This window comes from Astatotilapia calliptera, chromosome 19 (assembly GCF_900246225.1).
Source record: "Astatotilapia calliptera chromosome 19, fAstCal1.2, whole genome shotgun sequence".
Classification (NCBI taxonomy): domain Eukaryota; kingdom Metazoa; phylum Chordata; class Actinopteri; order Cichliformes; family Cichlidae; genus Astatotilapia; species Astatotilapia calliptera.
In genome coordinates this window covers 26168276-26195349 of record NC_039320.1, presented here as the reverse complement: position 1 = coordinate 26195349, position 27074 = coordinate 26168276, and the positions used below count along the sequence as shown (strand labels likewise).

General features: G+C 43.5%; 1 protein-coding gene across 2 annotated transcripts in view; it reads right to left on the bottom strand.

Moving 5' to 3' along the window:
* Positions 1-261: 261 nt before the first annotated feature.
* Positions 262-27074, bottom strand: part of LOC113011632 (latent-transforming growth factor beta-binding protein 2) — an 89184-nt gene continuing 62371 nt past the window's right edge. Inside the window, exons 16-41 of one of the 2 annotated variants that reach the window (XM_026151208.1) lie at positions 26407-26532; positions 25827-25955; positions 25529-25648; positions 25087-25206; positions 21559-21678; positions 21245-21367; positions 21008-21133; positions 20765-20890; positions 20444-20569; positions 20200-20325; positions 19580-19705; positions 18500-18625; positions 18122-18241; positions 17861-17986; positions 16065-16187; positions 15289-15417; positions 9643-9771; positions 7915-8049; positions 6675-6872; positions 6480-6575; positions 5746-5874; positions 5455-5595; positions 5120-5290; positions 4687-4956; positions 2406-2555; positions 262-943 (exon numbers count right to left, since the gene is read on the bottom strand). In XM_026151208.1, the coding sequence (XP_026006993.1) occupies positions 768-943; positions 2406-2555; positions 4687-4956; positions 5120-5290; positions 5455-5595; positions 5746-5874; positions 6480-6575; positions 6675-6872; positions 7915-8049; positions 9643-9771; positions 15289-15417; positions 16065-16187; positions 17861-17986; positions 18122-18241; positions 18500-18625; positions 19580-19705; positions 20200-20325; positions 20444-20569; positions 20765-20890; positions 21008-21133; positions 21245-21367; positions 21559-21678; positions 25087-25206; positions 25529-25648; positions 25827-25955; positions 26407-26532 (3587 nt within the window). In that variant the 3' untranslated portion in view covers positions 262-767. Of the gene's footprint in view, positions 944-2405; positions 2556-4686; positions 4957-5119; positions 5294-5454; positions 5596-5745; positions 5875-6479; positions 6576-6674; positions 6873-7914; positions 8050-9642; positions 9772-15288; positions 15418-16064; positions 16188-17860; positions 17987-18121; positions 18242-18499; positions 18626-19579; positions 19706-20199; positions 20326-20443; positions 20570-20764; positions 20891-21007; positions 21134-21244; positions 21368-21558; positions 21679-25086; positions 25207-25528; positions 25649-25826; positions 25956-26406; positions 26533-27074 lie in introns of both variants that reach the window. The other variant, XM_026151207.1, reaches the window with a different exon arrangement.

Genomic DNA, 27074 nt, shown 5'->3' with positions numbered 1-27074 from the left:
ATACATCTACAGTCTCTCCATGCCCACATAAAGGGTGAAGCTGGTATTATGGAAGCTTCGCTGCTTTGACCTCCCAGTTCTCAGGCCAGAGCTTCTTCAACGGCAGCTTGTAGGTCATCTTAAAGGAAGACAGCTGTGGGAAAAGTTCCGTGTTGAATTTCTGTTTAGTCCAATGTAACTGAGACTGAGAAATTGATGAGAGGTTTGACAGTGATGAGCATCCCGATATACAGTATGGCTGATTTCTGATGACATTCCTTCTTTTACAAAATACATTTATTATTTCCCCACACTGTCTCTGACATCAATTACCGAGACAAGTAAAACGAGACGAATCAAGTACGCCATCTGAAATATTTTGCTTTCTTAGTTAGCAGAGGCCCGTCATGTAAATGAAATAAATAACACACAAAAAGAGAAGGTGATAGAGAAAATAAAGTGGAAATATATATATCTGCATATCAAATTGCCTGGGCTTACTGAATAAAAAAAGTCCACAAAATCCCTTTAAGGCAAATGGATATTTGGAGAATGCTAAATCCCATGTAATACATTCACTGCACAATTCCTGGTCCTCTTGAATGTGTGTGAGGGGGATATAATGCATCCTGTGCTGAATGCAAGTGTGTGTTTTCTATATGTACATGTGTCAGTATGTGTGCGTGTGGTATGTAGGGAAACGAGACTGGACGTTTCAGCATTACTGTTGGAGGTTTAGAGTCAAGCCCTGGGGGAAAATGGGCAGAGAAGCCGGCACTCCAACATACTCAGTTTCCTGCCTCCCTAAGCCTAGACTCTGGGATCGCCGGGATGCATTTGTGTGGCTTGGCGGAGGCCACGAAGCCCGGCAAGCAGGTGCATTTGTACGATCCCTCTGTGTTTGTGCACTCCCCGTTCTGACACAAAGGCACTTTGTCGCTGATGTCCTCACACTCGTTTATGTCTGAGGAGAAAGGACACAGCATGAGTTAGTCAGCAGGGAGAATCCCAGAAGGAAAAGCTGCCTATGACACATCTGCTGCTGAGGGGTCACCTCAAAATTATAATTCTTCCCTTTCCCGTCCTTTCCATGTTAAACTCCAACAAATTTGAGTTCTGTTCTAACTTTTCATCGTGATAAATGATCACATCAGAAACTATGATTTAAACACATGAAAATACTTTTGATAATTACTTGTTTTTCAAGAAAATAAATCAAACAGCTAATAGTTCTCAAATGTGAGGATTAGGTGCTTGCCTTTCTCTTGAAGTATTGTTCGACTCACATCATACAGTACACAAATCAGTGAATGCATCAGGGGTAATTTGGGGTTCAGCTTCCTGCCAAGGACACTCGATATGTGGACTGGAGGAGGTGGGGATCAAACCACCAACCTTCTGATAAGTGGACAGCTCATCCTATCTCCTCAGCCGTAGCTGCTCAACAAGTGACCAACACAAGTGTTTTAATTACTTTCACAAAGGTTTGCTGTTGGAGTTACTTTCCCTCAACACGATAAACGTGTTGCATAGAATCTCATATATCTTTAATCAAACATGCCGTCATGTTGCGTGTCAGCTGGACAGGATCTGCACTCGATTTCCCAGCCATCTTGAGAGCCGGACTTCTAAGAATGATGGTAAAATTAACAATCCACTGGATTGTGTTTCCTTTTGGCCTTCAACAGGTTGTTCTTTCTCTTTTCCAGCATGGGAGGTCTGATTGTCATTTCATAGCAGTCAATCTCAAATGACCCTCTTTGTGTTTATGTCATGTTCTGCTGGGGAAACGCTAGCGGTGAGATTTATAAAAGGAGGCAGGGCATGAGTTGCATAGCTCCCACATGTTTCCACGGTTTTCAATGACTTTTCTTGGGAAAACTGGCTAACCTTGAAGTCGATAAGCCTGTAGCGGACACAATCTTGCAATCATAGAATTTCATTACTAAAAGACAGACTCTGTTTTCTTACAAAACAAACAAAGTACATTTATAAAAAATATCTCATGTAACACACAAGTGGCTAAGATTCAAGGCCTCCTTGCTCTTGGCAGTGTACAACCAGGGAATGTCAAACCAAAGGGTAACACACGATGGTTTTGTGGAGTACACGGCTTTCATTAGTTTCCCATAAAACATAAGTTAATGCAAGGTTGTTAAATTTAAAGCTTCTCCTTGAGGGCAAAGATTTACTGCATGAAGAGTTAACCTACTGGCTCCAGAAGTTTGAAACATGAAAGCAGAGTTCACTGTGGTTTGTTTTCAAGATTCAGCACCATATTTTTAAATGAGATATGATGTTATATGAAGTGACTGATTCTCCTATTGATCCAAGGAAGCCCCTGAACATTCTTTATTAGGAAAACATGATCTAAATGTGGGCAGCCTACTGAGAAGGCCCCTAAAGATGCTGCAGGAAAAACCCACCTATACAGGCCATCTTGTCTAGATCAAGTTCATAACCGTCTAAGCAGTCGCAGGTGTAGCCCTCTCGCACTCGAACGCAGCGACCGTTTTCACACCCATTCAGGATTCCACATTCCTCCGCCCGGAGACCTTCAAAACCTTCATAGCGTTCTGATTGGACAAATATACAGACAGACATGATATTGTTGCAACATTTATTTAAAGAAAATATTTTCAAACTCTCATAATGCTAGATGTCAGTTGACCTGTTAGGACATCCAGTCCACTAATGGGTCATTTGATATCCTCGTTCACAAAACTAATATAAAATATTCTGGCTTATACGTTGCTGTACAAAAGTTTTGAGCCACCCGTCATTTCTTTACATCCTAGTTCTAAGGAGCCAGACTTATCTTGTACTTGAGCTACAGTTTTCCAGGCTTTTAAAGGTCTTTCAAAGATTTTCTTTGGACATTGGCTGCTTTTTCACTCATTTTCACCCCAGTCCTTAACCATTTTCTCAGCAATGTTTAAGCCATTTAACACTGATCCATCGATCATTCAAGATTAAAAAAGCACCAAACTTGAGGGATGAACTAGTGTTGTGTCTACACTTAAGAGACAACTTAGCAAAGAACCAATTTTAGGTCATTTCTTCAGCCATTTTGCTACTATTAACCCTTTCAACAACACATCATTTGCTCTAATTTCTGTTATTGAATCTGCATAAAATTTTAAATATAATGATGTTTGACAGCATAAAATTGTATTGTAATTGCACCAACAAGGTGACTTACAAAGAGCTATTAGATGAAAAACTGACATGTATTGGAATGGTGTGCGGTGTGTCTTTAAAACAAAAAAATGATCTACAGCAGATGAAGAGTGTTTGTAAGCTACGTCTTTAAGAAACTGGACAAATTTCTCAATGAAGCCTTATCAGGAAAGGTCTCATTCAAAGGGTGGCTATCAAAAGGCCATTCTTAAGGAAGGGAAAGAAGGAGAAATGTCTGAAGTATCCAAAATGACACAGTGATTGGGCTGATAATCAGAGATAACAGGTCTTATGGAGTAAAGAATCCAAATGAGAAATTTTGGGTTCAACTTGTCAAAATGTACAAAGGAGATGACAGTAGAGAGGTACAGCAGTGAGTGTCTACAGGCATCTGTGATCATCTTGGGATCTTGTCACAACTGTTAGAATTATGAACAATAGATCAGATTTGATCCACCATGCAATACTATCTGGTTTGACACTATCTCTACTTTCAAGATCAGGCTTCAAACTTTCCTTTTTGCTAAAGCATATAGTTAGGGCTGGACCAGGTGATCCTAAATCCTCCCTTAGTTATGATGCAATAGACGTAGGCTGCCGGGGGATTCCCATGATGCATTGAGTTTTTCCTTTCCAGTCACCTTTCTCACTCACTATGTGTTAATAGACCTCTCTGCACTGAATCATATCTGTTATTAACCTCTGTCTCTCTTCCACAGCATGTCTTTATCCTGTCTTCCTTCTCTCACCCCAACCGGTCGCAGCAGATGGCCCCGCCCCTCCCTGAGCCTGGTTCTGCCGGAGGTTTCTTCCTGTTAAAAGGGAGTTTTTCCTTCCCACTGTCGCCAAAGTGCTTGCTCATAGGGGGTCATATGATTGTTGGGTTTTTCTCTGTATCTATGAAGCGCCTTGAGGCGACTTTTGTTGTGATTTGGCGCTATATAAATAAAATTGAATTGAATTGGAAACAGCTTCATTCTTAAGCATGACAATAATCCTAAACACACTGCCAATACAGTAAAAACATACCTGGATAGAAAAACACAGAATGGAATACTGTCAGTCATTGATCTCCCCAGAGCCAAGAGCTCAACATTATTGAAGCGGTGTGGGATCACCAAAGAAGAGCTTTGAATGTCCTTCAAAAAGCCTGGAGAACTATTCCTGAAGACTACTTAAGCAATTACAGGAAGCTGCCTAAGAGAGTTCAGGCTGCGTTCAAGAATAGAGGTGCACATACTAAATACTGACTTTCAGGCTTGTTAGAAGTGTACAAGCTGCTAAGTTTCTCCCTAATATGCTATATATCCATGTATGTTTGCACAATTTAATAAACTGATGTACTGATTTCCTAGCAAAACATAAAGAAAGCAGGGTGCGGCTCAAGACTTTTGCACAGTACTGTAGCTGCTGTATATATTAAAGCTACTTTGAATCCCAGGTAGGTATATTTGCCTATACCTGATAAGCTTATGAAATATTATGTTAAACTACTAAAACAGAACACAACTGCATGCATATAGTCACCAGCATATGGATCCACTCGCTGCGGCTGGTACTCTCTCGGCTGCACACTGGGCACACGGACGGGGACGTGGAGGGGTGGCTGTTGAATGCCGTAGTAGTTCTCACCTTCAGAAATATCATAGGGTCCACCAGCACCGCCGTAATGATCCCAGTATGGAGGGCCAAAATGTTCTGCAGGGTCATCTATCCCCTCAACACCGTACTCATATCCTATTCGCTCTCGCAGACTATCTGAACTTCCTCTTACGTTGCACATTACTGCATAGTCAGCTGTACACAGCAGCAAACAAGGGATAGAAATGATCATTTACTTTTGAAATCAAATGGAAAATTACAAAATCATTACTGTATGAATACGCTATGCTATGAACATGGTACATAGATTCATTATGAAACTAAAAAATCACTATCTTATCTGATTCCTGCTTCTCACCAGAGTCTTTCCTGGGACAGAGGGCACAGTGTTCACTCCAGGCAACACCGTGCAGGCAGCAACACTCAGTGTATGTAGTTCTGCGATCTGATAGCGGTTTGGCACACATGTTGTCGCCCTCGAGTTGCTGCCAGCAAATATCCACGTGCACGTCATCTTCTGAGTCCACAACTTCTGGGATGTACAATGAGAAGGGTTTAAGAGAAAAAATAAGAGAATCAGAAAAATATCACTTTAAGAGTCAGCTAACCAAGTTATACTTTTTCTTTGAATATCCAAGAAGAATAAATTGTCAAAAAAAAAAAATAGAATCGGTTTGTGTGTGTGTGTCACACCCTCTGTGGTGTTGAGATCAATGCAGCGTCGCCGTGTGCTGTCGAGAACCAACGGAGGACTGCAGAAACAGTTGAATGACCCGGCCGTGTTCACACACACCCCGTTCTCGCAGACATTTCCAAATGCACACTCATCATAATCTTAAAAAAATTAGTGCAAAGAGACTCAGACGTCACCAAAATCATTGCATTTTAGCACATTAGCATGGTAATACAAAGCAGACCACGAATGAGACCATACATTTATACATACACCATACATAATAGGTAATAAAAAAAAGACTTTCTTACCCACACACTCAAGCCGGATGTTATCGTAGAAGAAGCCGGAGCGACAGTAGCAAGTATACGTAGAAAAGAGATTTGAACACTGCCCATTCTTACAGATGTCGGGCCCAAAAATCTCACATTCATTTGCATCTAAGGGGCAAAGACAGAGAGAGCTGCGTCATGTGCGTCACGTTGCGATGTGTGAGCTGAAAAAGTTTCAAATCCTGACCCTGTGCTAGAACTGTCATTCGCTTCTTTTTTTAAAAGCTGCAATTACAGTAAATACTCAGGTATAGAGGCACGTTTACCATGAGGCCGGTCCATCTGGCTTTAAAAGTTGCTGCAGGTGAAAATAAAACATTTCACCTTTTTGTGCCATTAAAAATGCTGTTGACAGCCAGTCCTAACCCCTGATGCACTTATTGTATACATTTGAAAATCCTGACTTCCTTCTCAAGTTATTGCACAAGATTTTCAGAAAACCTGACCCTGTGACCCTGACTCCGAGGTCAAGGTTACTAATATTAACTAACTAAGGTGACATCTTTTTTAGAGATTTTCAGAATACTTGACTCAAGGCCTCCATTATTTAACCTGGTGTCTTTCTCGAGTTATCACATTTGCAAACTTGGGAGTCCATGCTGCATGCCCAACCCCAGTGTGAGAACAAAACCCCATCGTGCTTTAACGGCTGAGGGGTTAAAACAGGGAAAATCTACAAAACGAGGTAGCATTTACAAGCGAAGAGTGTGTACCTATGTAAGCCCGTTGCTCATCTCCAAAACTTTGTACAGAGGAAACAGGCAAGGGTAGTAATCCACTGCCGTAAGGGCACAGCTGTTTGTAATCATCTGAAAAACAAAGACAAGCAGATTAACAAAACACAGAAAAACGCTGTTCTAATATTACAATATGTTCACTTTATTCCGATAATAAAGCTCTTGTTGTACCACTTCCTTGGACGGGACAGGCGTGGATTTCACAGTTGTCGCCCCAGCCTGCTCCAGCCGTGCAGCAGCACTCCTGCTTGGTGGTGTTGTGAGACAAGACGTTGTCGCAGAAGTTTGCGTCATTCAGATTATAATAGCACTCCCTCCTCTCCTCTGCCGAAGTGGGGAATGCAGGAATGGGTTTGGTGTCCCTCTCAGCTGTAGGTGAACAAAGAATAAAGCAGGTGAGGCGATGTCAGAGATCACGGTCGTGAAAGCATCTGTGGATTTAGTCACGGTCTGGTGTTTGAGGAAGGAAAAATGCTCTCTGATACAGCTTTTTGAAGTCATACCTCACTACACAGACGAGCTCTCCAGGAAGCTAAAGTTACAATAAATCCTAACCTTGAGGTGCACATCATCACACCGTAACAGCGTCAAAGGGCCTCCGCTCTTTCATCCGTCCACATCCCTTCAGCAGGTAGTGCATTACCCTCGCCTGCCACTGCTGAGCCTGCTCATTTGTCCAAAGGCATGGGCTCAGGCATTTCACCGTTAAGCTGCTGGCTTAGCCAAATGGAAACACTGGCATGTGAGTCAACACACCATTCAGTCTCACATGATTGATTAACACACGTCGAAAGCAAACAGTGGAATGTGGCAGAAAGGTACACAAAGGCATAACTGGGGTTTAGAGCCCAGGCAGAAGAAAAAACATCCCCGCTGAGGGCACGTAGCTTAATAATGTAAATACCCCCAATTTGTGTACACATGTGCCTATCAAACTGGGAATGTGATGATATTTCCATGACTCAAAAGGCTTTAGTCATCCTGAAATTACACTGCATTACATATCTTTAACCTCTGCACTTTCCGATTATTTTAGCACAAGAGCACAGAGCAATGTGTCTTTAGCTCTAATTGCTAATAGCTACACCTTATCCCTGTTTGTCTTGGTGGGGAAATGGGTTTACGGTAACTAAGGCCCCAGGGCATTTGCTTGGCTCCGATCGAGAAGTTACTTCATCGTTTGTCTGGCGGATTAGGCTGATACAAATTTTTGCGGGAAACCCACCCAACCATAACCCCAGCCTGTAAAGAAAAAAAAAAGGAAACACGCAGGTCAAAAGATACTCTAAGAGATGTGGAGTAAGCCATGTCCACCTAGTCGCCCTTGTTTGGATAATGAGAGACGGCTCATTAAATCAGGGAAAACTTCGTCTCCCAATGACGGGATTGAGTTCTAGTCCTGCTCTATTACCCATGGAACGGCACTGGCTGGTGCGGGGATCAAATTCCTCATTGTCGTTGGGGCAGATGCACAGGAAGCTGCCATCGAAGTTCTCACACAGGGCCTCCCCACACAGCGCCAAGCTCATCTCGCACTCATTCACGTCTGAGAAAAGCAGGAGAGGAAGCTTTAGGTCAGTAAAGGATCGGGAACATGCACACGGTTGTCAGAAGAGTACTTGATATTCAAATGAAAGAAAAGTCCTTCATGCATTTCTTTATAAAACTATCTTACATCTATTCTTACATCTATCTATCTTAAGAAAGATTTGACTTTTTACAAATAGATGATAAATGTAAATTTTTATTGTTTAATAACCAGCCAATAAATTCTCAGCTGGAGGATGTAGTTTTTACCATGAGTGTTAACAGTGTATGTGTTAGAAAGTCTTTCATTTGCAGATTTGTACACAAAAGATGTACTTTTAAGATTTAGACTATGAGAGTGCATACGTGGAAGTGGTTCAGAATGACTATTAACAGTTAGTTTCATAATTTTTTGGACAAAGATACAATTTTTGTAGTTTTGTCTCAGTATACCGCTGCAGTGTTTAAAGCAAACAGTTAAGATGTGACTGAAGGTCCAACTTTAACTGAAGAAGTTTAACAAAACTGCTGCATCGATTGTTTAGGAATTACACCCATTTTTATGCACAGTCCCTCATTTTCAGAGGCTCAAAAGTAATTGGACAATTGACAAGCAGGTTCATGTCCAGGAGAGGCCTGCTCCATTCTTATTCCATGAAAAATGAAGCAGACATAATCGCTGAAACTGATGCAGGGTGTTTAAATATGAATATGACGCCACCAATAGGCAAAAACAAAAACTTTAGGAGTCGGCGAATCGTCAAACTGGGGCATTTTTAAAAAGAATGAATGCACTGACCAGCTCATCAACACCAAAAGCGCTGAAAGATCACAGAAGACAACTAAAGTAAATCATGTCAAAATTACTTACATATCTAATAATTTAAAAAAACAAACACTTTATAGCATCTAACTGATGTTGTGAAGCAGCAGGATAAATGAAGTGTACAAATCTACACTCTCTGCCCAGATTCAGCCGAACGCTGCAAAAGTAATCAGACAGCTCTTCACAGCGTTGAATGAATTCCAAACCATACTGCGAGAGTTTTTCAAGGGAAAGAAATAGGATATTCTTCATGGCCAAGTCAGTCTCAGTCCAACAGAGCATGCTTTTTAGTTGCTGAAGACAAAACTGTAGGCAGAGACACCCACAAACAAGCAGCAGCTTAAAGTGGCTGCAGTAAAGAACTAGGAGAGCATCTCCGGGGAGGAAACACAGCATTTGGGCCTTGGGTTCTAAACCTCAGGAAGTCAAGACAGCATCTGTATTAAAAAATATATATCATATTTAAGATTTAGGTTTTGGAGCCTCTGAAAATGGGGTACTGCGTATAAAAACGAGTGTATTTCCTAAACAGTTCATAGACTATCTTTATAAAACTCCTTATGCTTAAACTGCATCTTTGTTTGTCTGATTTAACATCCACCATGGAGGTGTACAGAGTATGCCTCTGTACACCTCCATGGTGGATGTTACTACTTTGACCAACGAATTATGGATTGTATTGGAATATATTTCAACATAGTGTATTTAATTTTGAAAAACACATTTATATGAACAGGCTAGTTTAGCTTGTCTACAGCGGATACTTTCTGGACAGCAGTAACACACCGACACATCTGGTCATATCTCCCGGAGGGTTGGTGTAGCCTCGGTCACACTGGCAGCGGAATGAGCCGTCTGTGTTCTCACAGAAGCCGTTGCTCCCACAGATGGTTTCGTTGTCACATTCATCAATATCTGCAAGGCGAGAGCAGGCAGAGAGGTGAGCGCAGCGTTAATATTTACAGTGTCATTCTGCACAACAGACTCTCGGACTGCCTCCGTAAACACTACGCCGCTTTCTCCAAAATAAACACCACTACCATTCTGACCGTACAATAACAAGAGAAATCACTGCCATCATAACATGTCAGGGACAGTGTACAGATTAGACAATTCGTTAAGAAGCTTTTCAAACTTTGCTCCTCATGGATTGATTCATGGGGACTCGCTCTCTCTCTCTGCATGGACACAGTGTAAAGTGAGCGTAATGTGGGTCTGGAAAGCTGCGGGTGAATGTTCTTTAGTTGTGTCAGCCGAGTGGGAAGTGACAGAGGAGTCCGCAGCATCCAGCCAACATTCAGTACTCACCAAGACTTTACAAGCAGCTGGAGAGTTCAGATCTGGCATTAAGAGCAGCTCTCTGGCATGAACCACTTTCCAATCTAATCAATGAATGTACTGAAAAACAGGCTCTTACTATGAAAGGACTGAGAGCATAGGGGGACTTTGTGGGGGCCTGAAATGGAAGTTAGGAATCTGGCGGGTCTGCAGTAGTTTCTTGTTTGCAAGGCATTAAATCATAAAACATGGTTGATAAAATCACAAGAGAAACTATATGCTTTATGTCAGTTCGGCTTGTCGAAACTGTTAACAGCGGACCTCGTAACCGCACTGACTCCCCCTACCAGTTGCTGTTTGAAAGGTAACATTTGTTTGCAATTTCTAACATACATGATTTAGTATTTCTTGGCATCGCCAGCATAGCAGAAGCCAAAGACTGATGCTGCAGGGAGGGGGGTAAAGCTGATTATAATTGTTTTAAAAAACACTCACAGTGCTTAATGGTCACACTTTAGTGACATGAAATTATTCTCTGGTCAGTTTCCCTCCTTCTTGGGTTGCTGGAATATAAATTCAGGTAACTTGATCAACAATTTGGATAAAGTAAAAGTGACAAACACAGCCAGAAGTTAAGTGCTTGTACTTTTTCTGCAAGGCACCAAGTTAAAAACATTACAACAGGCAGGCCTCACAACTGATATGAATTGTACAGATGAAATTAAAGAATACTACTTTACTGTGTCTGTTTTATTGTAAGCGTAATTTGATTTTGTTAATATTTTCTTTTTAACTTTCATAACCTTCCATGGAAACTATTAGTTTCCATGACTAATAGTAACTCCACTGGAGTGATAATAGGTTTTGGAAAAAACAAAACAAAACTTGAAATTAAAAAACATTCTGAACATGGAAAAAATCACGACATCTTGAATATTTAAATGATTTTTGATCCGTTCCACTAAAAACTCTCATACATCTGCCTCTAACTGTAATAAAGACAAGATGTTAAGACCAGTGGTACCTTAAACTTTCGTGACAATATGATTTATGGTGTAAAAAGCGCCATCATTCACATGTTGTCTAACCCTGTTCTATTTTGCCTATGAGGACTAATACAGGCCGCTTCAGCTGAAAAAAAAAAAAGGGGGAAGAAAGTGGGACAGAGAAACCGCAATCCATCTGATTTGAACAGCACGCTTGGCCAGGGCCCCGTCCTCTCCTCCAACGCAGAAATCTCCTTTCTCAGGCTCATTGGGGGAACTAATCCTCTACCAGTGTTTCTGTCCTGACTTGGACATTTCTCTAACATGCCTCTGGGGTCAGAGACAGGGTCTCCCACCAGCTAATAAAACTGTGGAGACAAAATTGCCTTTGTCATTTGTAAAATGTTTCCCTGGAAGGGCTGAGGAGGACTGAAATTGCTAGAATAGACTTGTGGGCTCAAATGGACGGACACATACTAAGAACCGCCAACTTACTGGATGTGCTTTTGAATACTTTAAGGAATTGCACACAATTGAAAATTTTTTAGGGAATAACATCTCAAAGGCCTAGTTAGCCATGTTTCTCTATTAAAGGGGGGGAAGTATTGTATACCAAGGTTTAAGGAACATTTTTCTCAAGTGTGAAGAGCTTAAGTGGAGTTAGGAATGTTGGAATTGACAGCAGAGACCAGCTGGGAGGTCCGGGGAGGGAAGTCGATGAAAGCTCTCTGCTAATATGTGAAATAATCAGTGTCTGAAGGCAGATTTTCATTCGTGTGTGACATGGAAGAAAATCTGTTGCAAACCACATGTTGGCATGAGATGCACTCAAAGTATCATATCTGAGAGGAACAAGAAAATCTGGACCAAAACAAAAACTGGAATTTAGTCATTGCTGTGCCCGTCTTTTTGCAGTGTTTGAGTGATAGCATTACTTGACCAGCCATTTAGGTCTGTCAACCACAGACAGTCAGGCTGATAATTGCAGCACTAATGATTTGTGGGAAAAAATGAATATTACAGCATGAGATAACTCCACCAAGAGCGAGTCTCACACTAGCACGACATGGGGTTGCCTTTCTTAGTCTTTCCATGCGATCATCAGTTACGTCAGGACACATGCAGCGCTGTAATTTGCCTGGGGGGAAGAAGTGAGGCAGGAAAGCTGAGATGAAGGGGCAGCACGGGCCCAAAAACAACCTACTCTAACGGCCTGACCCGGGAGGACATGCTTCCTGGATCCGGTGATGGTGGATTTGGGTGTGGAGGAGTGTTAAAAACTGGTCTCTGTGCCATGTGTTAATCTGAAGCACATGGCGGCAGGCAAAGAGAATACAGGGATACATCAATGACTGTTGACTCACCCCGCCACAGTCCACACTTCTCCGTTGTTCTTCGGGCAACCCCTTGTCTGATTGGACCCATATGCAGAGGTTATTTCACACATGATCGGTTAAGGATAAGGTGAGGTATTTGCCTTCAGGGAAGCATGTTTGTGGGCTTTATCAGATATTACATCAACAACCGGTCCTGGGTTAACTACACTGATGACCAACCTGCGGTGTGACCAGTGTACATCTTAAAAAGAAAGTACAACTGCACGAGGAGTCACACACATGTTAAAGTCTTCAGATTTCTATACATTTACAGGGGTGGGAGGCTGGCAAGAGTGAGACCGCAGACAATTTCCGCCCTTGGGTAAAAGCCTTATTAAAGACGAGGCATAGCTCGGGGGAATTTACGAGCGTGATGGTGAATTAAAGCTAAAAACAATGATGTGCAGCACGCATACACACACGCGTCCAAACACTTATGTACGGCATCGTGTTAGATTTGAGCGTAGACCTTATAGCACAGTTGCGGTGGCAAAAAAAAGCCCCTCTGTTTTTCCCTTTTTGTGTCACGGCCTCTAAATCTAAATGAGCGCAGGGAGCAGAGCCAACGACAACCGCTGCCTCTTTCAAAGGCGGGTGAGTAAAAATAAAGCAATACCCCCTCGCAGAAACTGCAAATTACCACGTCTGGTCTCTTCTTGAATATTTGATGATTTTCTTTTTGCAAGCCACCAAAAAATGCCCGGGAGTAATTGGGCTCCATCCTTGGGCTTTTTTTAAACATTTTTTTATTGAGGTGACGGCAGCATCTCCCAAAACTTCCATTCGCGAGGTGAAACAAGCCACTATTGTGTGTAACGCTGAGTGATTTTAAACGTAAGAGGGCTTGGTTCTCAAACCGGGGCTGTGAGTCAACGCTGAGCTGTGCGAGTGTTTGTTGTAGCATCTAGTGAAAACAGCATCACAACATAGCAACAGGAGAAAAATGGTCAAGCACCCACAGAGATGAGATAAATAGAGTTTTGTGGAACTATAAAAGAAGATTTTGTAATCAGGCCACATCTCAGGACTCCTCAGGAGCATGTCAGACATGTTAGCAACTGGGTGAGTGGCTCAGAAGTGGAATCGGACTAAGAGGTCCAAACCCAGGCAGCTCTGTGTGGAGTCTCCACATGTCTGTATGAGCTTTCTCCTGGAGATCTGCTAAATTCCAGCACAACTCCTTCAAAAGACACTTTCAGCATCAAGAATTTCACGGTTTTGGGCAAATAAAGGTATAAAAGGGATCATCACACTAGAGGCAACTAAAGGGCACATGGGGTGATTTAAATAAAATGCATATATCATGGCAGGCAAAGTCCTTAAGCCCTAATGCACAGCAAGCAATGATGAAAATCTAACCTGTGTGAGCTGCTTAGCAGTGTTTTGTCTCTGAAGTCAAAAGAGCAGAGGTGAGCAGCTGGCTTCAATCAAGTCTTGTTGAACTAAAGGCCTCTGCACTCTTTAGCCGGTGCCAGACAGACAAGATCATAAAGTGCAGTGAGGAGGCAGCCACACATAGCCAGGATCAGTGTAGTAGACGAGGGGTGGTGGGCAGATCTACGATCTGTCACCGGTCAACACTGCCCGCAGCAGCATTTTCTCTCCAGAGCATCACTTGATAGTCTAATAAAAACTTTGGGTCATGAAAACATGTGAAGCCACACTCTGCCCTGAGTGCATCTCTGCAACCACCACAGTCTCTGGTTCTCTTTCTCCAACACAAACACACACGGGAGGATGCCAAAAAAAACCCAAAAATAACCCCACACTTAACCACAGACGTGCGCACACACAGTCACGCTGACATGCACACGCAATCGGCCACAAACACCCACAGCTTCAATCTACGGTCCAACACATCATTCCATTCTGATGCTCTCAGTCTGCTTTCCCTTCTTCGCCTGTCACTCTCCAGTGACTGTTTGGATCCTCTCTAAACATGAGGAAAATATCTAGACCTTCTTTTTTTCTGGTCATAAACTCCATTTGTTGTTTTATGGTGCTATGAGAGTGACAAAGACAAGCAATACCACATTACAAAATAAAGAGCAAAAAAAAAATCCAATTTGTTGTGCAACAAACTTTGCAAATGTCTTGAGCCCAAGGTGTTCAGTCCTGCCAGGAAATACATAAGTCTTCGTGGACTCTGGAAGTCATGGACATGTGCCTGTTGTTGTTGGCTAGCTGTGTTCACAGATGTAGCGTGAGTACAAACCCATCCAGCCAATGCCAGGTGACTGTGGCTTCTCTACGAGGGTGGGGGGGACAAACAGTAAGCTGGCCTTGCCTGACTATCTCATCTTTCTTCTCTTAGAAGAACTGCAGCGATCAGGTTCTACTTTGGGACTCTGCCAGAGTGCCCCATTATCTTCTATCAGCTTCTGGCCTTACAATTGGCTTCCAATGACAGTGCGGTATTGTCTTCAAAGGGCCTCAATATTGGGCTATTTCTCATTATCTTCCATGGTGGCCTTTTGTGCAGGAAGACCCAGAGGTCTTGATAGCTTTTAACTTGCATCTGTCCCTATGTGTGCATGCCAACCTGATATGTGCGATGGGGTGAGAGACCTGTAGAGTGGTGTGGTGGTGGTGACTTGATTTGAATACTAAACTACAGCCATGGAGTAATGAAGTATTAGGTCATGCACAGTCTATAAATAGATCAACCCCCTTTCAATACAATTAAATTTGCTTACACACAAAAACAGGCTAAAAATGCCTGTTTAATTCTTTTTCTCCACATAATTGAGCGTGCTAGTCTTTTTAAGTACAGTGCAATTTTGAAAACTCACCACAGCCTGTGGCGAGTTCTCCCTCAAGGCCAGGCTGGCAACCCACAAAGCACCGGTAAGAGCCGATGGTGTTCTCGCAGCGCCAGGTGCCACAGACTGAGCTCCCAAACTCCTTGCACTCGTTCTGGTCTATAGAGAAGAAGAAAAGAGAGAGAGAGAGACAGATGTTTGTCAGTAACCGACAAACAGAGGCGCAAACGTAACCACATGTGCAATCAGACACAAATGCGCGCACCCCCGCACGCAAACTCGTATTCCCACCACTGCTCCTCTGCTCCCGGTGTAACGGCTGCAAAGCAGGAGTCGGCCAGGAGGCCTGTGGTGTAGCTGTCCTCAGTAAACGCAGCAGGCAAAGGGAATGGCCAAGAACAATATTATCACAGCAACCAAAGAACTTGTGAAGGAGCTAAAGGGAGACGTTCCAGAGGGAGAAACACCTCCTGCTCACAATGGGGTCATTCATGCTTCCCACTGGGGAGAGGGAGCTGAGGGCTCCAGCCATGTAATCCAGGCACCCCTCAGTCCCAAGACCACGGAGGAAAGCCTCTAAGCCAGGCTTGGACACTTTCACTGGAGCCTGACGTGCTATAGATAATCAATCATATCCAACTGTGCTATACTGCGTATGTTTGAGCCTTAATGTAGCGTGACAATCAAACAGCTAAAGCTGACATGTTGTTTTAGTCAGACAGATGAAACTTCTGGGCAGAGGTAGGGTCAATAACAACCGTGACAAACACAACTTGAAAACAAAAGGAAGTTTTAATCAGTCTTACCCTCACAGTCAGCCGTATCAGTGTTGAATTTGAAGCCGGCCTCGCACAAGCACAAGAACGAGCCCTCGCCGTTGATGCACTTTCCTCGGATGCACACATCATCCTTGCTGCATTCATCCACGTCTACGACGGACAAAAAGTGGGGAAAGAAAAGCAGACAAATTAGCGGAAAGTGCGGCTCAAGATCTTACAGATTGATTAACAGCAATTATCCGCACGGATCCTCCATCTTCAGCGAGTCCACGGGGAGCGCGGCTTCTTCTCGTATCAGAAAAAGAATGTGTAATCAAGCGCTCATCTGAACACTAGGCGTGCTGGCCATTTGGAGCGCTTCATGGTATACTTGCAAACAGGAAACAAAGCAGAAGAGAGATCTACCTCAGCTTTTCAGGCTGAGAACATTTCCCCCAGACTCGTTAAAATTAATAACGAATGCTCGATGCCTGATTAGCTGTAGATGGGTGGATAATTGCGGCATTACAGCATAGCTTATACAGTACTTGGACTTGTGGTGAAAGGTGAGGGAAAACGCAAGAAACCAGAGGAAATTCATCACTGAGGAAAATGCCTGCCTTCCTTTTCCAGTCTTTTGATAATCAGATGAATCTTACAGAGACGACAAGGTAAACACCCGATTGCAACGATAGGGAGGGAAAAAAAGCAGCACTCCAGACTTTAGGTAAATACATAAATATGCTGTGACTGGATAGCTTTGGAGTGTATTCAAATCCTTCAAAGTCTTATTGAAAGGAACAGGAAGGCCATGGCAGAAGTTGTTGATTTGGATTAAGCTGAGGTATGTTTCAGTCCGCTGTCAGTCTTTTATTGCTCATGCTGTTTTTTGCTGGTCTGGAAAGGCCAAGCGTCGTTTTGGCCCCACCTGACTGAACGTATCTTTCATTCCCATAACCTCACAAACCCTCGTCCTCCCTTCTTCGCGTCCTTCAGGCTCATGTCAGAAGGGGGCCTGGCTTTTATTGTGTCAGCACTGTACACACAATGGCAGACTGCAAGAAAATATATGACAACTGCTGATTTATAGGATAATTAGGGCCCAATATTTGTTGGGGCGAATAGCCAAAGTACCTGATCCATGTTGGGCAACTTGCTCAGTTTGTGATATCTGAAGCACTCCAAGGCCAAAAGAACGCCCCTGCACGAGGAGTGACCCTTGTCCTCTGCTGCAAGTAAATTCTGCCAACTCCATGACCATGCCAGCATCTCGCAGAGGCCAGCCTACCTGCTTCATATCATGACAGAACAGTTCACTGCCAGACATCTTTTACTTAACTCATCCTCCACCAGATTGCAAGACCCACCAGAAATAACACTGATCCAATTCTGACATCCTAGCCGGAGTTATTTCATGTATTGTTTTAGTAATTGCTCCAGATTCTTGTAAAGCCCTCCTTTAGCTGATGATCAGGCTACTACCAGTGGGTCACTGGGTGCGGCTGGAATAACATCAAACTGTCCAAGCTGAGGGAGGGTGAGCTGAGATAGTTGATGAAGCCATGGCCCATTACAGCCTGTGCACCCATGCCAGGTGTCCCAGGCTTGGCTTCAACTCCTAAGAGAGCATGGCGAGAACAGCCTGTCTGCACTCAATGAAAAAAGAAAGAAGAAGCAAGCCAATAATGTTACTGTAAATGACTTAAGCAATATTTGAAAAATCCATTATTACTTTATTAACAACTTGCTCCAATCCCTAGTCTACTCCACTTATTTACACAAAGCCCAAGAGAATCAAGATTTCCCACTGCTCTAAGCGTTCTAGCTCCAGTGCTATACTGCACCTTGGCAGCCGGGGCTTCCATCGGTGGTGGTATACCCATTAGGACAGATGCATAAGTAGGAGCCCTCAGTGTTCAGGCAGTCTCCTTCCCCACAGATCCCTCCAGCGGTTAAACACTCATTGATATCTGTCACAAACAAGCACAAATACACATAAGTACATTTACACAGCTGTGTCAATATCCCAACATGAGGTAAGCCACGAGAAACGACTAACCACTAATTTCATATTTTAGAGCTATAGTGCATTTGCATGTTTATACCTCTGCAGAACGTCCCATCCACCAGCTCCATGCCAGAGGGGCAGGAGCAGCTATAGGAGCCGATGGCGTTTGTGCATTGACCTCCCACACACAGCCTGGCGTCCTCACATTCATTGACATCTGAATTGACACACACACAGACGTCACCGGCATGACATATCCACACCAGCTGTAAATCACCGTGCGTCACTTCAAATTTGCCCAAGTTTTGACATCTAGACCGAAAAACTTCCAGACCACACTGAACATGTGAGAGAAGTCGTGCATCATGTAAGACGGCAAGTAATGACTTACTATATTGGAACAGATGACTGCGAAAATGATTGCATCGAGATCATAAAATCGAGCGACCGCAGCGAGCCGCCCATTTCAGTGTACCTTCACATGAGCGCCGGTCAAATGCCAGCTCGAAGCCCGGATCACAGGCCATGCAGGAGAAGGAGCCCTCTGTGTTGGCGCAAACACCTGTGGGGCAAGCACTCGGAGACTGGCACTCATCGATGTCTAAGAGATAGAAGAAGAAAAGATTGGCTGTAGGTTATCATCTTGAACAAAAAGGTATATAGAGCCCCGTTTTTGTGCTTCCACTGTCTTATCTGCTAAAAATCATTAATGAGCTCAGCTTAACCTACTGTGCTGCCTAATGTACAGTAAGCAGAGCCCTCCTTATTAGATCACACTGACAGTGTTTTATTAAAAAGGGTAGAAAGATAAGTATGTGGGACAGTCACTGAATCCAAAACAGCAAGCTATTACAGGTGGCGTATAATTACTATATCTACAAACAGTCACTGGCTCACTGTTATGTGATCTCTCGAAATTCCTCGAGCTGGTAGGATTGTATTTCTTGTGGTGAAAATAGTGCGGGCCATTGTTAAGTGATTGAGATGGCTCGATTTTTTTTTGCCTTTGGGTGAACAGAGTGAGTTCAACAGGGCGAGTTTGCTGCAATAAGTGAGAAGCAGGGGAGTGGCTGACTTCATTTCAAATTAAGTCCTTAATATTTTCCATGGCATCAGAGACATCCATTAAAATCCTATCAGAGGCTGACTCAGAGTCGGGCTTTTACTGTGCGACTTTTTCCCAGCGCTAAGATACATCGGTGGGGGGGTGGGATCTTCCTCTGAGGCTAGATCCACACTTCTGTTTAAAAACACACCAAAGTATATGAGGCTAACTGAGACCATGTTTTAATCCATTTAAATAATCATTCCTGTTCTGCTCCCATGAAGTCATGACAGACTTTACTGGATTCCTCAAAGCAGCCATTTCCCTGCATTTATCCCATAAATCATGTCATGAAAAATTACCAGACGCTGTAAAGATTTTCTGTAATCATGTTCTGGGCCTAATGCATTCCTCTTGTACTGTGGTCCACTATAACTTTGGCTCAACTTTGCAGCATACTGAAATATCAAACTTTTCTAGGCAGGTACTTAAGTACAGATGCCCTCTTACCTTCACAGTAACGGCCGCCCTCATTCACTTGAAAGCCGGCTTCACAGCTCCTGCAGGTGTACGATCCTTCAGTGTTCAGACACAGCTGACCCGGGCACAAGTTAGCCACTGAGCACTCATCCACATCTGGACACAGATACAAAGGCACATCATAGCACAGATTACCATCTCTGGCTTCAAATAAATAAAGCTTGCCAGTGGTAATCAGTTAGATGGGTAATCACTAGGGCTAGGAATCACAAATGTCGACACCTCTATCTTTTTAGCTGAGCTATCTGCAGGATATTTGCCTGACATCATCCTGTTCTATTTGAGTCTCATTGTGTTGAGCAAGGAACAGATGATTGGTGCCAGAGCCAGAGGGGTCCAGGATCCAGCTATGATGTGATGTCTAGAAGTATTTTAGAGCTGTTGCCTCAGATGAGGAGACTTTGGGTTCATGCTACCACACCTCATGTTATTTACATACAACATAAAGCAGCTGAGAAACAAATCTGCAGAGCAAATGAGATTCTGTTAGGTGTAGAGGTGAAGTCTGGCATGTTTGGAAAGCCAGATCTACACACACCTGGACTCAAGCATGCAAACATAAGCAAAGACATTCCACCACAAACTCTCACCATCGCACCGCTGTCCATCCTCAGAGACTCTAAAACCGGGCTCACAGACAACACATGTGAACGAACCCTCTCTATTTGTACATGTTCCCTGGGGGCAGGCAGTGGGCAGGGCACACTCATCAATATCTGTTAGGAAACAATATGGAGACTTAGACATTCACTGGCAGATTGCAATGTTTTCACAACAACAAACTCAAAAATAAGAAAAAGCTCCATTTAAGTGAGTAATTTTCAATAAGCCAACCTTCACAGAGCTCTCCATCAAACGACACTCTGTACCCCGTGGGGCAGTTCTCACAGGTGTAAGAACCTTCTGAGTTTAGACAGATCCCGTTGACACAAGTAGACAGGGACTGGCACTCGTCAATATCTGGAAAAAACACACCGTGTATATCAGTGTAAAGATTCCGTACATACAGGAAATGCAGTTTCGAGGGAAAGTCAATTTTACAGGGAAACGACAAGCTGCTCAAACGTGTTGAGTAAGCCTTTAATAGTCATAACAATGCTAATGACTTTCGCTGAACGACGAGAACAGCTGGAAACAGCTGGAGACTGTTTTTACCTTCACACCTCTGCTGGTCTTGAGACACTCTGTAACCAGCCTTACACCTGGTGCAAATGTAGGACCCCTCTGTGTTGGCGCACACCCCACCTAGACACAAGTCGCCCTGGGAACACTCATCAACATCTGGAAAGCGAAAAAGGGGCGAATATCATCACAAGTGGGCAAAAATATCATCACCGCCTACCGGTGTTACCTTAACACGACACGTTAGTGTAAACCATTAGGCGGCCAGTTTCATACCTTCACATCTCAGTCTGTCAGCAGATGGTTCAAACCCAGGCCTGCAGTTCTGGCAAGTGTAGGAACCTGCAGAGTTGATGCAAATTCCCGCAGGGCAGGCATTACCAGTTGCGCACTCATTGACATCTAGCAGGGAAATAATTTGCAGCCATTAAGTTGCTGTCGAGAGTGCGCCACGAGCAGAAAAGTATGCGGTGATGAGTTACACCCAACAGCTCTAGATAATCCTTTGCAGACCTTCACATGATTTGCTGTCTGAGGTGACTTGGTAGCCATGGTTACAGGTGCATCTGTAGGTTCCGTCCAGATTGACGCATCGGCCGTTGAGACAGACTCCCGGAAGCAGACACTCATCCACATCTGGAGAGAAATCATAGGGGGAAAAAAGAAAATAAAGCCAACCTCTAACTCTTTGTAGATTTCTTTTTTTAAATAAACCTTCAACGGTACTGCAAGGCTTCCACGACTGCCCTGTGGAGAACTACTCACAGAGAAGTAACTTTGACATGGGGTGTGAATAATGTCTGACCGATCTTCTGACTGACATATACCTTGGCAAACATTGTCTGGTGAGAGTTTGTAGCCTTGGAAGCAGTTGCACCTGTAGGAGCCCTCGGTGTTGACACACCGCCCACGGCCGCACACGCTTTGGTTCAAGCACTCGTTCATATCTGAAAACGTATACAGGAAGGATGTTTAGGTTTAAAGGGCAGTAGCATGGTGCAGCGTTTAGCTTTGACACCCCATACAAGGTTCTGGGTTCAAACCACCTCCTGGGTGACTGTGTAAAGCAGGGGTGTCAAACATAAGGTGCGGGGGCCCAGAAATGGCCTAGCAAAGACTCCAATCCATCCCGTTGTACTGCTTTGGAAAATGTTGGGATCCGTTTTGGATGTTTTACTGTATTTTCACAAGTTTTTCAGCTTTTCCAAATGATAAAGACCTCACACAAGACCACTCATACTAATAACTAATACATTCAATGTAATTAAGAGATAGTTAAACAATAAAATGACAGAAAAGTTCCTACTTTTTTTACTCTCTGATAAAGAATTTTCTAATTTTCACAGTGATTTCAGACTAAAGGGGAAAAAAAAGAAAGTTTTATAACAAAAACTTTGTTTTATAATTACAGGACAGTCTGGGCAATGACATGCCAGAACGTTTTCTGTAATTTTATGCATTTATTTCTTACAGTTTAAGCCCAAAAAAACCACGCTAACAGATTTCTTTCCTTTACTACAGAAGCATGTCTTTAATACGCACAAAGAATGAGACATGCTGCTGAAATGTCACTTCTTTTTTCCTATTTTAAGATATTGCAGGGGTTAAATATGTAGTTAAGTTTCTTTACACTGGTGTGGCCCACTAAAGATCAAAGCAGGCTGTATGAGTTTGACATCCCTGGTGTAGAGTTTGCATGTTCCCCCTGTTCTTGCAAGATTTTTGTCGAGCACATGGCTTTCTGGTTGCTTGGTGATTTTAAAAAGGCCACACGTGTGGATCTGCGGGCATGTTGCTGCCCTGTGATGGACCGGTCATCAGAACAGGGATAACCTTCAGCCCCGACTCTGACCATAAGTTAGAAAAGCGGTTAAGAAGACAGATGCATGGATGGATAAATGGATGGATGAACAGATTTTAGGTTTCACCCTGCCACAACTGTGCTGTGGGACGAGCATAAATTAAAAGGCTTAGCTCACTGAAAATAGAACAAAAAACACACATTTTCACCACTTTTGCAGAATCTAAAATTATAGATTTGTTTTTTATACTTTCAGAAATTGGCCTCTGCACACAAAAATCTTTGGATATAAAATTAAAAAATGTCTCTGTTTGGCTTGATGACACTGGGAGTAAATGAAAAAATATACTTTTATGTAAATAAAGCCTTTAAAAAAATACAAGTCTGACAAAATGAAAAAAGCACAACACAGCAAAAAAATGCTCTAGATCTCCTTTGAAAATAAGGGCCGTGTCAGCATTGTTTAGCAGGAAAAGGGAAACAATTACAGCATAATTAGTGTGTGTAATGACTACAAACAGCAGTCATTAAATTACAGCAGTGCGCAGACCATGCCTCATTCATGAAAGCCTTTTACTATTTGTTGAAGAAGCTGTCTTTTCCACCTCATGAGTCAGAGCTGTTGACCCAGGAATCATAATTGTGGAAAACCTCATGTAGAAACAGTGTTTTATAGCATTGTAGTGGAATTTATCAAGTGTTAACAGTGGCGTATTTATTTATTTTTTAGGTTAGATTAAATTGCGGGAAGAGAATGAGAGTGAAGTGTGATCGTGTGGGCGACTGAGAAGAAGACTATCAAAGAGGAAGGAGGCGGTCTGCGAAAGGAGGAAGGGAGAAGAGAAGATCGTATTGAGAGGTGATAAATGTTCGGAGACTGAGCACACACGCTGGAAACTGCACGAGAGTCACAGAGCGGGTTTTGTTTGCTTAACCACGGGCGCTGCCAGATGTCTGTCAGTGTGGCCCAGTGTTTTGTTTCTGCTATCACCCGGCATCTCTTAGGCCTGCCTGCGATAAGCCCCGACAAGGGAGTGGAACCGTTTTCTCAATCACGCCAACAATTAGGCTTATCCACGATTTGGTCAATTGGATTCAAACTACTGCACTGTGCTGTCGGCAATTGACTGAAGCAAACGCTGGAAACTTGCTGCTGATGCTGTATGTTTTATGTGACTCCCGAAGCGGCAGACCTATGCCGCAGGACTGTTAGCGCTGCTTGTGCAAAGGTCCAGAGCAAAAATATTTACCTCTGGTGTTATCCCTCATTTACGAAGTTCCTCTCAGTTACTATTTATACACCACGGGTTTACAGAGAATGTATAATAATAGCAGACTGGCAGAAACATGAAAGTGGCTAAAGCGGTGTTTTCTTTGGTAGCACGAGAAATTGTGAGACTTTAAACCTGAGCGTCGCTCAACTGACTCACTGATAAATCAATTTTTAAAGAACTCATAAGTGTCACTGAAGTTTACTTCCATATTTTCCGTCGTGCTTTTTCGCCGTGCGAGCATTTCTGCGTTATTTCCAAACAAATTAGAGGGGTGCAAGGTCATACGGAGGGGATGTGGTAACTAACAGCAGTTGGGTTGTTATGTAACAGGGCCACTTTTAGGTTGGTAGCCGCTGGCGTGTAATCTTAAACAAAACACATACCGAGTGTAATCTGTCAGCCATTTGTGTGGTCACGTCTAGTAATCTGCAGTGAGACCTTTACAGCGGGCCACAGACAACATCACGGGTGAGTGAGAAAATTTGTTTGCGTGCCGGGACCTTTTAGCGGCGGGGGAACAGAGCCTTCGACCTTCTCATACGTCTCCTGAAACACTCACCTAGCCCAGCAGTGGTAATAAAGCCTCGCTCGCCTCTGCCGGGAGAGCTCTCCAACAATAATACACTGTTTGTTCAAGGCTGTAGCCAAGAGAAAATATTTGGACTCTCCCAAATTGAAGTATTACAAACAATCTTTTTACAGGGCCAGTGATATCAAAAGATCAGCAATAGCACGGTGGATGTGTTTAAACAATATTTGGGATATTCTGGGGCTGCTCGGGTGGAGGAGTCGATTTATTATACGTGGAAGCACTGAATAGACAAAGGCGGTGGAGTCGTGCTCTCAGTCCATGCTATATAGCCATCATCACTGTGGTTTTTGGGCTGTCGTTGGGGCCCAGAAGTGCTCCTTGCTCGACATAAAACATCCAATATAAAGTCGTTTGAAGCGCAAAATACTATTTATTTTATCATTTTAATGCACATCAGCAGTCCCTTTGAGCAAAAAGCCACAATCCTGCAAATTTAGTTCTGCTTGTGATATTTGGGGAGCTGTACTGCATCATCGGCTGTCAACACATCTTTAATGGCATGGCCTGTTGCCTTGTTTTTTGTTAGGTTTTTTCGAGTGATGCCAACCAGGAACAGCAGCTTCAAGTAGGTAAAAGTTACCTAATACATAATAGGGAAGCCCTGTTTGTTTCCATGCAGCGGTTGGAAACACCCTTAGGATCCTGGGTACTGGTGCCACTGCTATAATGGGGTGTGAGGTTGCCTTACCCACACATCTTTCACCGACAGGCCTGAACCCTGGTCCGCAAACCTGGCACCGGAAGGAGCCGAGAGTGTTGACGCAGACACCGTTGGGACAGGAGCTGGGATCTCTGCACTCATCTATATCTGCTCCGGGACAAAGTGGAAAATATGAAAAAGAAAAATCTGAATGAGTTGTTGCTAAAACAATGTTACTAAGACAATACGTGCATGCATAGAAGAAAGAGAGGGTGTAAGGCCGCAAATGTACACATACACAGTCCGTCTGTCACAGAATGAGCAAAGTTTTCTTCCTGGCTTTGACTAAAGGAAAATACAATATGTGTTTTGTTAGTGCCCAGCTCATTCAGCTAATTCATGGAAGCAAACAAATAGGCCTGGCCAGGACTGCCCTGTTATGTGAACTTGAGCCTGTATGCGTAGCTGCTTGTGCACGCACGCAAGTTACCTTCGCACACGCCTCTCCGAGACTTGGCGTAGCCAGCGTTGCATTCACAGGTGTAAGATCCCTCTGTGTTGACGCATTTGCCATTCTGGCATTTGTTGGGCATGCTGCACTCATTCATGTCTGCCAGTTTGAATGAAAACCAAGGAGAAGGGAAAAAAGAAAGTTACTGTTGTGTTCCGCAGCATTAATTAGGGCAGAATACTTTTAAAATGAACGGCGCTGACAGACGAGGACTTGCAGTGCTTAGTTTCCATTGGAAACTTTATATCTCCTGCTGCTGATTGGGGCTGTGTCTCACCTTGACAGAACTTCCTGTTCTGAGTGATCACCTGGCTGTAGCCACTGTGGCAGTGGCAGGTGTAGGACCCATAGCTGTTTATACAACGTCCCTTTCCTTCACATGGATCCTCATCGCACTCATTCACATCTGCAGAAAAAGAAAGGAAAGCACGTGGCTGTTGCACTTCACCAGCACAGTACACTTTTAAAGCACCGACTTTAGAGCTTCCTCTATGAAACAGAAACAACACGGGCCAAAACCCAGCTGTGTGGAGCAGAGGCTGTGTCCAAAAGCCTTTGCGAAAAAAAAAGGACCACAGCATCAGCTCTCTGGGTGGGACGTGAGCTGTTGTCAAGCATCACAGGACAGGGTAGCATAAACAAACAGAGTCCTATCATTTTGGCTCACTTAATTTCTCAAAGGTTTATAATCACTGGTGATGAAGACTGGCTTTTACTGTGATGATGACGGACAGAGCTGCCGTGGCATCTGGTGTCAGCATGTCTGTGTGTGTTTGTGTGCTCCTCCTTCTCTTTGAGTGTCCCACTGTTACCCCTGTTTTGCTTCATTTTTCGCTCTTGCTCCATTTGTTAGTTACCAATGCAGTTGGTCTGCAGTGCACTGAGCTTGAACCCTGGCTCGCAGAGGCAAATGTAGCCCGTTTGCACAGAAACGCATCTCCCACGGCCACATATAGAGGGGGTCGTGGCACACTTGTCAATACCTATGGATAGGAACAAAGATGTGCAGAGTTGTCACTTGAAAAACAAACAAGATTATTTGTGACCTAAGGTTGCGCAACATTGGTTTAAAAAAACTAAAAAATATATAAATGTGCATTCCACGAACACATGTTGTTCTCCAGGGGAACTCATCGTGCTGTTTTATAGGTGGAGTCGTGGATGGGAGCGCTGGTTTTACAGCACTGTAGCGTTCCAACAGGTGGTATGGAGCGCGTACAAAGTGCTCGGCAAGAAACAGGTCATGCACAGTAGAGCCTGACATTAGTTTTGTACTTGTGTTTTTCTGTCCAAAAGAGCCATGTTAAACTGGGCCTCTGGGTCTGGCTGACGAAAAGAAAAAAGAAAAAAATCCCATTTCTCTATAAGATTACTAAAAATTCTTCTCACTTCCTAAATCTCTCTGTCACTCTCTCGCTGAGTCTGTCACACAAACACGCTTTCACCATGTCCCGTGCTCTTCCCAAGTTTTTCATAAATCTGGCCTCTGTCCACTCAGAGTAGCTTCCTCTTCCAAAAGGCACAC